The sequence below is a fragment of the Lucilia sericata genome, unplaced genomic scaffold (genome assembly GCF_015586225.1).
Source record: "Lucilia sericata isolate MDLA Ls3-8-SP2 unplaced genomic scaffold, ASM1558622v1 Contig001394F_arrow, whole genome shotgun sequence".
Classification (NCBI taxonomy): Eukaryota; Metazoa; Arthropoda; class Insecta; order Diptera; family Calliphoridae; genus Lucilia; species Lucilia sericata.
Window position 1 is genome coordinate 19,523 of NW_023995333.1, and position 16,611 is coordinate 36,133.

Consider the following 16,611-nt stretch of genomic DNA (forward strand, 5'->3'; position numbering starts at 1 on the left):
AGAAATTCAACGAACTTTTTATAAAAAAAAAAAACAATATACAACGTCTATAGTTAAACTAATTCGACTAGTTACTATCCTTTTAACTTAGAACACCTACACGTACTAATAAGTGTTAATTTAATTTCTCTCTTTTGCTCTATTGCCGTTAGCCTTATGTGTAAATTATCTTTAACCAAACATAATTGTAGAACTGTTATCTACTGCTATCTATTACTTAGTACTTACATGTATGTATGCACTTATTTTTAGGTCTAATTATTCTTAAAATATAAGGAGTGTATCGTGTAAATGTCTTGTTGAATTTCGATAAATGTGAATGGTACTACCAGTGTTTTTGAACGATTTAAATATATAAATATTATTATTATATAGTATAAATGGTTGTGATATTTAATGTTCAATTTTATTTATTAAAAATTATTTATTTAAGTAAAAGTATATAATTTACATTGTATTATTAACATATTTTTGCTCAGTAAATTTTAAAAATTGCCAATTATTGTATTTGTATGTACTTATTATATTTAGAACAAATATATCAAATATTTACAGCGGTATACAAACAATTTACAAAACAAATATTATAATAATAGTTTAAATAAAAGTGGAAATAAAAGAAAAATTGTTTTAAATTGAAAAAAGACGTCTTTTATTTAAACAAAAATGAAAATTTCCTATAAAAGGGAAATTTATCAAAAATTTCCTTCAAAAAAGGTATTTTATTGAAAAGAAAATTTATTGAAAATTTTTTATAAAAAGGAAATTTATTGAAAATTTCCTATGAAAAGGAAATTTATTGAAAATTTCTTCTTAAAAGGAAATGTATTGATAATTTTCTACAAAAAGGAAATTTATTGATAATTTCCTACAAAAAGGAAATTTTTTGAAAATTTCCTACAAAAAGGAAATTTATTGAAAATTTCCTACAAAAAGGAAATTTATTGAAAATTTCCTACAAAAATGAAATTTATTGAAAATTTCCTTCAAAAGAGGTATTTTATTGAAAAGAAAATTTATTGGAAATTTTCTATAAAAAGGAAATTTATTGAAAATTTCCTATGAAAAGGAAATTTATTGAAAATTTTTTCTTAAAAGGAAATGTACTGATAATTTCCTACAAAAAGAAAATTTATTGATAATTTCCTACAAAAATGAAATTTTTTGAAAATTTCCTACAAAAAGGAAATTTATTGAAAATTTCCTACAAAAAGGAAATTTATTGAAAATTTCCTATGAAAACAATTTTATTGAAAATTTCTTTTTAAAAGGAAATTTATTGATAATTTCCTACAAAGAGGAAATTTATTGAAAATTTCCTATGAAAAGGAAATTTATTGAAAATTTCCTTTAAAAAGGCAAATTTATCGAAAATTTTCTATCAAAAGGAAATTCAACGAAAATTTCCTAAAAAAGAAAATTGATCACAAATTTCCTCTAAAAGAAAATTATTGATAATTTTTTCCTATAAAAACAAAATTTATTAAAAATTTCCAATAAAAGGGAATTGATCGTAAATTTTCTATAAAAAGGAAATTTTTGAAACCTTCCTATGAAAAGGAAATTTTATGAAAATTTCCTATAAAAAGAAAATTTTTTGAAACCTTCTTATAAAAAGGAAATTTTATGAAAATTTCCTATAAAAAGAAAATTTATTAAAAATTTCCTATAAAAAGAAAATTTATTAAAAATTTCCTATAAAAAGAAAATTTATTAAAAATTTCTTATAAAAAGAAAATTTATTAAAAATTTCCTATAAAAAGAAAATTTATTAAAAATTTCCTATAAAAAGAAAATTTATTGAAAATTTCCTATAAAAAGAAAATTTATTGAAAATTTCCTATAAAAAGAAAATTTATTGAAAATTTCCTAAAAAACAGAAAATTTTTTCAAAATTTCCTATTGAAAGGAAATTTTATGAAAATTTCCTTTAGAAAGGAACTTTTATGAAAATTTCCTTTTTATAAAAGGAAATTTTTCGAAAATTTCTTATAAAAAGGAAATTTCCTATAAAAAATAATTTTTTTCAAAAATTTCCTATAAAAATTAAATTTTTCTAAAATTTCCTATAAAAATTAAATTTTTTGAAAATTTCCTATAAAAATGAAATTTATCAAAAAATTTCCTAAATAAAATAATACGAAATTTATCAAAAAATTTCCTATAATAGTTATCAAAAAATTCCCATTATAAAGGGAATTTTTCGAAAATTTACTTTGAACAAAAATTTATAAAACATTTTGCATTAAACCGATTACAGTTTAGAAAAAAATTTTCTAACAACCTTTATTATATTTATAAATTGAGTAAAAAACACTTTAATTATTTAATTTAAAATTATTTTTCAAAGCCTGCCAGCATTCATAGTATTTAGCATCTAATTTCTGGCAAGTCTCCTCACCCCATTTGGTCACAGCCATGCTCAAAGAGGATTCAAACATAAAAGCTTGAGTACCCTCAGCCACACGTTCGGGTTGTAATTTGGCATTAGAAGCACCCTCGAAACATTTGTTATCGGGTCCATGAGGAGTCATCATGGAATGTAAGGTGGCACCACCGGGCATAAAACCTTCCTCTTTAGCTTCGTAGCGACCCAAAATCAAACCCATGAATTCACTCATGCAGTTGCCTTAAAAAATAAAAAAAATATTAGGAATGAAAAATTAAGAATGAAAGAAACACTTACGATGATAATAAGGTGGTCTGAAAGTATGCTCTTGCACCGACCATCTAGGAGGGAAGATAACAAAATCAGCTATAGCCGTGCCATATTTTGCACTGGGACAGGTTAGGACGGTGAATATACTGGGATCACAATGATCAAAACTAACTGAATTAATAACATTGAATTTGGCCAAATCGTATTTGTAGGGCACATAGTTGCCATGCCAGGCTACCACATCGAAACAGGAATGATTTTGTTTGGCGGCAAATAGGTGGCCTTGGAATTTAGAAACTACCTGGAAGCCTAAAAACAAACATCTTAATAAAATTAATGAATTTTATAAATAAACATAATATTACCTTCTACTTGACGATCTTCGAACCAAGCTACAGGTGTTAGAAAATCTCTGGGATTGGCCAAACCATTGGCGCCGATAGGTCCCAAATCGGGTAAATGGAAATGATTGTCGTAAACTTCCAAAATATAACCTCTAATAAGTGAGGAAAAACATTTTTTTGTAAATAAGTTTTTATATTTAGTTTTCTTTGTAATATTTTACCTAGTAGGTCCAGTTACATTTACAGCGAAACGTATGCCCTGGGGTATAACACAAATCTCATTGGGAGACACTTTCATTTTACCAAATTCAGTGGTAATATCCAAAACTCCCTCTTGAGGTACTGTAATTATAAAAAAAAATATATCTATAATTTCTGTATTGCTCCAATTGCCCTCGTGTATATAACTATTTTATACATGTTCAATAATATTTAAAAATAAATAACTTAAATTCATATAATGACCATTCGATATAATAATCAAAGAATTTATACATTATCATTCATTAACATTTTCAAAGCTTTATGCATTATAATAATACATAACACTTTTGTTGTTGGTCAAACCAACAACAATTGGATAAAAATTGAATACATTAAAATGAAAATAAAACAGAACCATAGCATTAGAAAACACACAACAACTTACCAATTAAGAAGTCACCATCGCTATTATAAAATGCTGTATTTTCCATAGATGTATTGCAGAGATAAACATGAACAGCCAGACCATGACGACAACGAGCATCTCCAGCACCACAAACGGTGTGCAGACCTTGAACAAAATTCACTTTCTCATTTCCACTAGGAATATCGAATGGTTTCCAGCGCATCTACAAATATTAAACAAACACACAAACAAGTAAAAGTATTATATGTTTTTGGTCATCGAGGATCTTATACACCCACCACCATATTGATTCTAAACTCTTAACCAGTTTTGTTGTTTTTAAAATCTTACTAACTAGAACTGAATTAAAAAGGAACTAGAAACTAAACTAGAACTGAACTAGAACTGAACTAGAACTGAACTAGAACTGAACTAGAACTGAACTAGAACTGAACTAGAACTGAACTAGAACTAAACTAGAACTGAACTAGAACTGAACTAGAACTGAACTAGAACTGAACTAGAACTGAACTAGAACTGAACTAGAACTGAACTAGAACTGAACTAGAACTGAACTAGAACTGAACTAGAACTGAACTAGAACTGAACTGAACTAGAACTGAACTAGAACTGAACTAGAACTGAACTAGAACTGAACTAGAACTGAACTAGAACTGAACTAGAACTGAACTAGAACTGAACTAGAACTGAACTAGAACTGAACTAGAACTGAACTAGAACTGAACTAGAACTGAACTAGAACTGAACTAGAACTGAACTAGAACTGAACTAGAACTGACTAGAACTGAACTAGACTGAACTAGAACTGAACTAGAACTGAACTAGAACTGAACTAGAACTGAACTAGAACTGAACTAGAACTGAACTAGAACTGAACTAGAACTGAACTAGAACTGAACTAGAACTGAACTAGAACTGAACTAGAACTGAACTGAACTGAACTAGAACTGAACTAGAACTGAACTAGAACTGAACTAGAACTGAACTAGAACTGAACTAGAACTGAACTAGAACTGAACTAGAACTGAACTAGAACTGAACTAGAACTGAACTAGAACTGAACTAGAACTGAACTAGAACTGAACTAGAACTGAACTAGAACTGAACTAGAACTGAACTAGAACTGAACTAGAACTGAACTAGAACTGAACTAGAACTGAACTAGAACTGAACTAGAACTGAACTAGAACTGAACTAGAACTGAACTAAACTGAACTAGAACTGAACTAGAACTGAACTAGAACTGAACTAGAACTGAACTAGAACTGAACTAGAACTGAACTAGAACTGAACTAGAACTGAACTAGAACTGAACTAGAACTGAACTAGAACTGAACTAGAACTGAACTAGAACTGAACTAGAACTGAACTAGAACTGAACTAGAACTGAACTAGAACTGAACTAGAACTGAACTAGAACTGAACTAGAACTGAACTAGAACTGAACTAGAACTGAACTAGAACTGAACTAGAACTGAAACTAGAACTGAACTAGAACTGAACTAGAACTGAACTATAATGAACTAGAACTGAACTAGAACTGAACTAGAACTGAACTAGAACTGAACTAGAACTGAACTAGAACTGAACTAGACTGAACTAGAACTGAACTAGAAACTGAACTAGAACTGAACTAGAACTGAACTAGAACTGAACTAGAACTGAACTAGAACTGAACTAGAACTGAACTAGAACTGAACTAGAACTGAACTAGAACTGAACTAGAACTGAACTAGAACTGAACTAGAACTGAACTAGAACTGAACTAGAACTGACTAGAACTGAACTAGAACTGAACTAGAAAGACTAGAACTGACTAGAACTGAACTAGAACTGAACTAGAACTGAACTAGAACTGAACTAGAACTGAACTAAATATTGAAATAGAACTAAACTAGAACAAGAACTGATTTAGGATCTACGACCTGAATATACATATTCCTCTGTGTTACAAACGAAACAACAAATTTAATATACATGTCGCTCATTTATTACAAAACCGGCATAAATCAAAAAACTTTATTTTGGGAGAAACAACATTAAGTAGTTGTTAGTATGTTTCTCATCTGAACTTAAACTCAGTTTTTACTTATAAAATATAAGTGAAAACATACATAGGTTTTAGTTTTGAAGTTTACAGCATAAAACCGAAAATAATATATAGTATTCAGTTCAAAAATCCCGATTTTTAGATTATACCAGTCTTGTAGTAAATGAGCGATATGTATCGCCCCACTTTTTGGCTATGGGTTATAAAAGCATATTTATTAAAAAAATAGAATTGAATTTGAAAAGAGAATAGAAATTGTGGTTAACAATTGAATAAAAAAATGAAACTGTTAAATTTGCAAATTTTTACTATGAAAGTGGAAGTTTGACAATGAAATATTTTTATTTTTTTATCTGGTATTGATAACAAAATCCTGGCTAAGGATAACAAAAGTGTTTAAAACAAAAAATTTTTGTTAAATTTTAAAAGGAAACAGTAAAATAATTCTATGGATTCTCGTATATACAATTTGAACATTCAATATATTTTTTTAACTTACCTGATTGGGATTTGGTTTCTGTTCATCCCAATTATGAGTTAAATGTTTGCTAGCTGTTTCGTATGCCTGGAATGGTTGATGTTTGGCACTGGGATTGATGCGATAAAACCAAGTGCGTGCATTTCCTTACGTGGTGCTGTAAATGCTGTACCCGACAGTTGTTCAGCATACAAACCGTATGCACACTTTTGTGGTGTATTTTGGCCCACGGGTAATGAGTTTGGACATCTGGGATCTTCGGATGAGAAGTGAGAACCAAAACCACTCATGTACTATAAAGTCGAAATGAAATTTATTTTTTTTTTATAAAGTCGTACTAAAATTTCATATTAATATGCTTTCAAACGACAAATGGACGGACATATTATGTTTCCATTACCATAAGATCCTAGGTATATATAATTTTCCCATAATTCAAAAATTATGTTATTTTTTAATAAAATTTAAAATCTGGTGACAGTTACATTCAAATCTCCCTAATTTATTTATTTTGTCTGCAGTCTACACAGTATATTAAGTTTGCATATGTATAGTATTCGATACAACCTCTTATTACTTGTTATTTATAAATTCATTCATTTATAAGCTTCATTTATTTCGGATTGGTAGATTTTTTTGTCTATCACACACATTTCATAAAATCGTTCTTCATAGAACTATTTGCCAATATTAATATTTTTGTTTTTGTAAAATATTCCATACACTTTAGGAATTTTCTCACGTTTGCTTAAAAGAAGATTACGAATGAAATGTTCGATTTATTGACTGTTATATCAGACATGGTAAATTGTGATTTTTAAAATTGTTCTAAGATACATGATACATAAATATATTAGTATCAAGGTGTTTTTTTTTTAGACGTTTGGATTGGTCCAATTTTGTACCGATCCAAACGTTTTAATCATTTGCACAAACGATATAATAATACTGAATTTCCATCTCTGCATAACATTGTTATTCACATACTTACATATACCCAAAATTTTGCACTTAATCTACAAATCTCAATATAAGCATTTTTGGCAGCCACCGCGAAACACTAATTAACAAATAAACTACGTTGTTGGTAAAAACGAAATAAGCCTTAAAACATTCGAGATGGTAAATAGAAAATATCACAATATCGAAAACGCTCTGTGATTAAACATTACTGTGAACTAGGGTATAACCAAACTTAGGCAACTTTACTACGTGGTAGTCTGTGGTGTTCTAACAACGAAATCTGTTTTCTCGGATCATTTTGGTGCAAAAACCTTAATGACGCAATAAACATACTCGGGTTCTAAACTTAGAAGAGGGATAAATTAAACAATTCCGATTTAGTATTAAAAAATTTTAAATTTGTTTAAAGTAAATATCGAAAACTTTAAAACATTTTCCGTGGAAACTTTTTTAACTCTAGAGAAAAGTGATATACTGTTTCGATATACTTTTTTATTCTCTTTATAGAATAGATAGGGTCGATTTGAAATTATCAAAATTGGATGAAAGTTATACCCTACTGTACACACATACATACGCACCTATTCCATTGAAAAAGACCAGCTATGGGAGCCACTTAACTAGAACTAGAAACTGAACTAGAACTGAACCAGAACTGAACTAGAACTGAACTAGAACTGAACTAGAACTGAACTAGAACTGAACTAGAACTGAACTAGACCTGAACTAGAACTGAACTAAACTGAACTAGAACTGAACTAGAACTGAACTAGAACTGAACTCGAATGAACTAGAACTGAACTAGAACTGAACTAGAACTGAACTAGAACTGAACTAGAACTGAACTAGACTGAACTAGACTGAACTAGAACTGAACTAGAACTGAACTAGAACTGAACTAGACTGAACTAGAACTGAACTAGAACTGAACTAGAACTGAACTAGAACTGAACTAGAACTGAACTAGAACTGAACTAGAACTGAACTAGAACTGAACTAGAACTGAACTAGAACTGAACTAGAACTGAACTAGAACTGAACTAGAACTAGAACTGAACTAGAACTGAACTAGAACTAGAACTGAACTAGAACTGAACTGAACTAGAACTGAACTGAACTGAACTAGAACTGAACTGAACTAGAACTGAACTGAACTAGAACTGAACTAGAACTGAACTAGAACTGAACTAGAACTGAACTAGAACTGAACTAGAACTGAACTAGAACTGAACTAGAACTGAACTAGAACTGAACTAGAACTGAACTAGAACTGAACTAGAACTGAACTAGAACTGAACTAGAACTGAACTAAGAACTAGAACTGAACTAGAACTGAACTAGAACTGAACTAGAACTGAACTAGAACTGAACTAGAACTGAACTAGAACTGAACTAGAACTGAACTAGAAGAACTGAACTAAACTGAACTAGAACTGAACTAGAACTGAACTAGAACTGAACTAGAACTGAACTAGAACTGAACTAGAACTGAACTAGAACTGAACTAGAACTGAACTAGAACTGAACTAGAACTGAACTAGAACTGAACTAGAACTGAACTAGAACTGAACTAGAACTGAACTAGAACTGAACTAGAACTGAACTAGAACTGAACTAGAACTGAACTAGAACTGAACTAGAACTGAACTAGAACTGAACTAGAACTGAACTAGAACTGAACTAGAACTGAACTAGAACTGAACTAGAACTGAACTAGAACTGAACTAGAACTGAACAAGAACTGAACTAGAACTGAACTAGAACTGAACTAGAACTGAACTAGAACTGAACTAGAACTGAACTAGAACTGAACTAGATCTGAACTAGAACTGAACTAGAACTGAACTAGAACTGAACTAGAACTGAACTAGAACTGAACTAGAACTGAACTAGAACTGAACTAGAACTGAACTAGACTGAACTAGAACTGAACTAGAACTGAACTAGAACTGAACTAGAACTGAACTAGAACTGAACTAGAACTGAACTAGAACTGAACTAGAACTGAACTAGAACTGAACTAGAACTGAACTAGAACTGAACTAGAACTGAACTAGAACTGAACTAGAACTGAACTAGAACTGAACTAAACTGAACTAGAACTGAACTAGAACTGAACTAGAACTGAACTAGAACTGAACTAGAACTGAACTAGAACTGACTAGAACTGAACTAGAACTGAACTAGAACTGAACTAGAACTGAACTAGAACTGAACTAGAACTGAACTGAACTGAACTAGAACTGAACTAGAACTGAACTAGAACTGAACTAGAACTAGAACTGAACTAGAACTGAACTAGAACTGAACTGAACTAGAACTGAACTGAACTAGAACTGAACTGAACTGAACTAGAACTGAACTAGAACTGAACTAGAACTGAACTAGAACTGAACTAGAACTGAACTAGAACTGAACTAGAACTGAACTAGAACTGAACTAGAACTGAACTAGAACTGAACTAGAACTGAACTAGAACTGAACTAGAACTGAACTAGAACTGAACTAGAACTGAACTAGAACTGAACTAGAAAACTGAACTGAACTGAACTAGAACTGAACTAGAACTGAACTAGAACTGAACTAGAACTGAACTAGAACTGAACTAGATCTGAACTAGAACTGAACTAGAACTGAACTAGAACTGAACTAGAACTGAACTAGAACTGAACTAGAACTGAACTAGAACTGAACTAGAACTGAACTAGAACTGAACTAGAACTGAACTAGAACTGACTAGAACTGAACTAGAACTGAACTAAAACTGAACTAGAACTGAACTAGAACTGAACTAGAACTGAACTACTGAACTAGAACTGAACTAGAACTGAACTAGAACTGAACTAGAACTGAACTAGAACTGAACTAGAACTGAACTAGAACTGTACTGGAAATGTATTTTTACATGTATATATGTGCGTTGCCCATCACTGATATACTACTTCATTATTGTTAAATCATACATTTCTATTCAAATGACACAATCTTCCAAAATGTAATACACATAATGAATTCAAACTATTTTGTAAAGAATGTTTATTAAAAATGTAATAAATCATCGACATTTAGTTAACAAAATTATATTTGTTAAGTTATTATTGGAATGAGAAAGAAGTTGTACAGTGTACATAGTAATACCGTCAACTTTTGGTATCATTGCTGTTTAGTTGTTGTTAAGATATTCTTTAAATTTGAATAAGTTCAGACCACATTTGACGCTTGTTGCCATAACTTGTCAATATGTATGTATGGCGATAAAATTCGATGTATTTAAATCTAATTTGCCAAATAATTAGATCTTTTTACCTTTTAACTGCACGGAACTCGATTCATAATTTTGAGTTTCCTTCGAAAATCTATCAATTATAGAAAATAGATCTCCTAAATTAGATGAAATTATATTTTCACTTTAAAAACTCTTGTAAATAACTAACTTAATCCACGTTTTAGGGCTATATTCCGAAAATCAATTATCAATAGCAGTTTAAAAAGAGTTTAACTAAGTAGTAAGTATATAAAAATAAACCAACCCTATTTAATACAACATTCTTCCTTATTCATACAGTATGTAGTAAATAGACAAATACAATGTTTATATGTATGTATTATACAGTTTTTTTTATTTCAACAAGTAGAACAAACTTTTTCACAACTTTTTCTAGGATTTGAGATATCTACTACAAATGTTTAATAAGACAAATACCAAGAATTACACAAACAACTTACACCAATAGTAGTGATATTTACGACTATGTAGAATCTTGTATACCCTTCAATTTAACATTAATTAATAATCGTTTCAGTTTTTTTAACTGACGTACTGTATACAGGACTCGTGAGAGTATTAGGTAGCTATTTGGTATCGATATTTTTTGAATTTTCAATACCAAAGTTCATTACAGATCCATATCTATCATTACTTCTAAAAATCCATAGGACTTCTGAATATTTTCGAAATCTTATTTGATTTGGCTTCTTATGTTAATACTTTTGTAAAGGATTAAGCATAGCTGAATCCGAATTCCTTTTATAGATTGTTTAAAACTTTAGATTAAGATATCTCGAAAAACGAAACAGCTACAGCAGAGGTTAAACCTTTATTTCAAGGTCGACAAATTGAACTTTCAGATGACATAACAAACTTTTTACACAAAGGTGCTCTCGGATTTTTATAACGTCTTAAAGACGTCCCTTTTTCAAAATTTAGGACACGATATCTCGTTATATTGACCTTCAGGAACATACAAATAGATAAAATTACAAACAATTTGACAAATTTGTACATTTTTCAGTATTAAATGAAGGGTATTAAAATAAACAACTGTAAGAACGTGATAATACTTTTTCAAATGTTCACAGCAGCAGATGGTTTTAGTGGTCACATTTAAAACCACTTCATTTTCATAAATACATTTTTAGAAGTCTAGAGAATTGAGTCAAAGACCATAAGTAAATATTTATGTATAAGCATATATATACATATATTATATATAAGAACATATTTGCATACATATGTATGTATATGGGCAATTTCATGTCAAAAAATCGATTTGGAAAATCGATTGTACCAAGGATAGTATTATTGAATAGTAAGCCATACATTTTCACCTCTATCGGTCAAGAACTGACACAATTAGAGTTGGTTAAAGTTGGACATTTTGGTCAAACGGGTTTCTTTTTTTAAATGAGTGTAATTTTTCACCTATTGGTCCTAGGAGAAATCACTGGCCTTCTGTCTGGCCTACTATCCAATAGTACTCTAACCTTGGTGCAAATTCTATCCAAATTGATTTTTTTAGTTAGGTCACTTGACACGAAATTGCCCATATATATGTATATAAAGCAGAAAATACTTTTAAAACAATGCACTCAGGAGAAATGACAAAATGAATGTTGTATAAGAATAGAAATTTTTGGGTTTTGGTTTTAATTATGTTTAAATGATAATAACTAATATTATATGTCATTAATAAAATTACACCAATTCAATTTAATTGTTTGGGCTTTTTAATTGACCAATAAATTTTCAACTAGTAGTTTAAGATTAATTCTTGTATACCGGAGAGGTAGTTGGAGTCATGTTATTTGTAAGCTGTTCAAGTAATTGTGGGATATTTTTTGGAAGCTAGTGTATATTCAGACTTGTAGAGAACTTGCTGTTTGCCTAAAACTTCTTTCAGTTTTTTATTACTTTCTCGTAATGCCCACTATTTGAGGAACATTAGCCGATTTTAGTTTCTTTTTATATATAAATGATCGCAGTAACCGTTATCGCTAAGCTATCGTTACGTTTTCAGCAATACTGGAATAAATACCGTCATTGCTAAAATACCGATAACGAAATCAGTCAAAATACCTATAAGCCTATGAAACCGTTACCGAAATAAGCCAAAATACCGATACTGCTATCTTTTCATCGATTCGAAAGAATTGTGAATCGCGGAAATCGAATCTCCTTAAGATTGAAAAATTCTCTTTTTGGTCATATTTGAGACATTTTTTAAATTTAGTTTTTTGGGTTAAGATATTCAAACTTTGGGAAGATATAATAGGGGTTAGGTTTATTTTAAAATCAACTGATTGCACTTTCAGATGACAAACTTTGTAAATAAAGGTTTCTTCGTGCTATTATCACGTTGCAAATATGGACAAAAAAATGGGTTTTTAAATTTTTAAGACGCGGTATCTCGAAAAGCGAATGCAATGAAGAAATACTGAGGTCAAATCCGGTTTCAGTGCTGCTCAATTATATAGAAAAGTATAATTAAGTCTCGACTTTTTTAAAAATTTGTTGACCTGTGTAATCGTCCCGAAATACATGATACTCAATAATGTGAAATCAAAAGCTATTAATATCTATCTATCTTCTTCTTCTATCTTCTTGCGATCTTCTTGAAATTTTCAGTGTCTATATCTGGAAGGAACTATAGGCTACTTTTTATTTTGAAATTGCAAGTGGGAGTGGTGCCACGCCCACTTCTTTAAAAGTCGAATATCTCGGAACATGGTACAACTAGAGTCCTCAAATTTTTTATGGACAATTTTGACATCCATATGATAATTTGGTGGAAAAATTGGAGGACTAGCAATGGGGGGCGTGACACCCCCATCTATTTATATAAAAATGAATGTGTATTTGTATGTATGGACTTTATAGACAGCTAAACGGCTGGACCGATTTTTCTGAAATTTTCACAGTCTCTTCCTGTATGTCTGGAAGGAACTTTGCAGAAACTGCAAGAGTTTGAGTCCTCAAATTTTGTATGGGCAACTTTGACATCCATAAGAATATTTTTGAACAAAATGGGCGGAATGCCTATAGTGGGCGTGACACCTTCCATATGAAGAAAATATTAAATCAGTATATCTGAGAAAATATAACAGATAGAGTCCTCAAATTTTGTCGAAACCATATAGTGTCAATATTATTTAAGGAAAAAGGGGGCGGACTAAAAGTAGGGGGCGTGACACCTCCCATAAGAATTAAATAAAAAAATCGCTTATCTGGGAAACAATTAGTGTTAGAATCTTCAAATTTTGCATGAAGAACTTTAACATTCATGTAAACATTTTGGGTAATAAATTGGCGGACTACCAATGGGGGACATTGCTCCTCCCATATGAATAAAATATACAAAAAATCGTTTATCTGGGAAACTAATAGAGCTAGCATCTTAAAATTTTGCACGAAGAACTTAGATAAATTCGTATATCTGAGAAACTATTATGTTATTCAAATTTTTCATAGGTTACATTAAAATCTAAATTAACGTTCGGAAAAATTGGCGAACTTGCAATAATTTGTGTGGCATCCCCAAAATGTAAAAAATTTATATCTGGAAAACTATCTTTAGTTAGAATCTTCAAAATCGTAGTTTTTTTTTCATTTACATTGCTTTTAGGTTAGCAAAGTACACTGGGTATAGCTAGTGTTATTATAAAACTCAAAATAGTTAATCTGTTACAAAAAACACAAATTTATTTATTCCAAAAATAACAGATTCTAAAGTTATTTTTAGATCGTAAAATATTTAAATTTTTCGATTTTCGCTATCACATTCAATCTCCATAAATTTGATTAAGCTCAAAATTTGTTTAAGATTAAAGAAAAAAACTTGTTTTAAAAAATTTTTAATTTAAAACTGAATTATATAATTAATTCAATTAAAGCATTTTATAGCTTTATTTAAATATATACATTTATTAGGTGTATTTTATATTGGCATGTGTTCCGAATTATTAGAAATAAGATTCAAGTCATACAATTTTTAAATTTTTCTTTAAATATTTTTTATTATTTTCACCAAACTTTCACTAAATTTTAAACTTTTTAAAAAGAGATTTTTACCGCCTGGGAATTTAAAACTTTTAAAATTTAATTTTTTTATATAAATATTTGAAAATTTTTTGTGCGATTAAAGTTTAGATTAATTAAACCTTTTATTTACAGTAATTTATATAATTTTTAAACACTTTTTATTAACTTTTAACTCATTTTCTTAAAAATTCATTGACACGTGTTGAAAACTTTAGCTTTTTTAAAATATTTTAATAGTATTTAGTTTTTTTAATAAAATAATCATATTTTTAACTCTCTTCTCAACATTTTCACTTTTTCTTTAACAAATATTTAACTCAAGGAAGGATCTTTATCCCATTTACCTTGTAATCACTCATGTTTTAAACGTTTTACTTTAAGTTACACGCCCGCTAAACTTTTCGAAAAAACTGCTGTTACCGTTAAGACGTCACAATTAAGAAAAAACCTTGTATCAAGCCAAACGATGCTTCTTATATACCCCAGCAGCAGCTATAACAGTCGTCACACCACCCAAAATGTTGTTTATCTCGGTTCATTCTCATTCTCAGCTTCATTAGGATTCAATTTTGTCTATTGAAAAACCAGTCGTATTTTTATCGATTTGTTATTTTTGGGTTCACCTGGTTGTTGTTTGTTGATCTAGAATAGTTTGAGTAGAAATCTAATAAAAACAAAATTTAAAAACCGGTGTTTGTTCAAAAACAAAATTATTCAATATTAAGTTTAGTTATTTTTTAAAAAGTGTTCAGTTTTATTGCATTTTAACCAGTTATGAAACTAGTGGAACCAAATGCCGGTCAATTTCTTTGTTGTTGTTTTTAAACTGGATTTATATGCAGATTAATGAAAAACACCACCTGATGTTGTTGTTTACATTTATTTGGATTTGTATACAACTTATGTACCTGTTGTAAATTATTTGTCATAAGATCAATTTGTATTAGGGTAATGCCCTTTTAGGTAGTAGTCGAAATGTTATGATAGTCTGGATTCTAATAAATTCTAAGAAGATCCAGCTATAACCATCTGAGAGTCTCTTTTTGTTACGCTAGGCCCCAATTGTGGGGGACCTAGAGAAAACAAACATTATTCGCGGTTGTTAAAGAAATTAAATTATTTATGGCTGTTTAATATGCATTTCAGGAGGCCACATGTGTGGGGACTAGGTAAAATCGTGGACTTATGTTACTCATTTTATAATACATAATAACTGTGCAACAGGTCAGCCTAATCTAATCCTCCCGTAAGATCCTATCGTGCTTTCAACAGACATACTTACAAATACTTAATACAATTCAGGATATACTGATGGGTCTACGACCAGTATTTCGATGTATTACAAAAGAAATGATGAAATCAATGCATCGTTTGGCTGGATTAAACAATCATATCATCATCCTCATCTTAATGAAGATCGTTATCATGATCAATGATTTTTTGTTTGAAAATATGATATGATTTATTCAAGGTGGGTCTACAGCCAGTATTTCGATGTGTTACAAACGGAATGATAAAATCAATGCATCGTTTGGTGCGGTTTACACGATCGTATCGTCATTAACGATAATCTAATTTCGGAAAATGTATCTGTCAATTTTGCTACCAAGGTAGTGAGATTTGACACTTCTCGATTATTTCCTGTTGGCGCCACATCAGGTCTCTAGTTAAATCTGCAACAATTAACGACGTCTTAGAGGCCAAAATTGTTCACGACAACGCTCAATATTGTTGTTCAATATTGGACGTCCAGAATGTATTTCGTTAAGAAGACTTGCTGAGGCTTTACAAGAAATCGATCATTCAGACATATTAGTTATATCGTTATTATGCCGATTTTCAAAACAGCCGTAAGTAGGAGACTTCTGCTGAAATTGAAGTAAATGTGACGTCCAAATGATCAAAGATTTTTTGTTTGAAAATATGATATGATTTATTCAAGGTGGGACTACAACCAGTATTTCGATGTGTTACGAACAGAATGATAAAATCAATGCATCGTTTGGTGCGGTTTACACGATCGTATCGTCATTAACGATAACCTAATTTCGGAAAATGTATCTGTCAATTAGCCTCCAAGGTCATGAGATTTGACACTTCTCGATTATTTCCTGTTGGCGCCACATGAGGTCTCTAGTTAAATCTGCAATAATTAACGACGTCTTAGA

General features: G+C 30.2%; 1 protein-coding gene across 1 annotated transcript; it reads right to left on the reverse strand.

Moving 5' to 3' along the window:
- Nucleotides 1–2,275: 2,275 nt before the first annotated feature.
- On the reverse strand, nt 2,276–14,916 carry LOC119611237 (homogentisate 1,2-dioxygenase-like). The gene is given in 8 exon segments (XM_037966753.1): nt 2,276–2,629; nt 2,687–2,968; nt 3,025–3,155; nt 3,225–3,345; nt 3,653–3,836; nt 6,184–6,308; nt 6,311–6,455; nt 14,788–14,916. Coding segments are annotated over 8 exon segments (1,314 nt in total). The 5' UTR covers nt 14,803–14,916; the 3' UTR covers nt 2,276–2,318.
- Between the last annotated feature and the right edge of the window lie 1,695 nt (nt 14,917–16,611).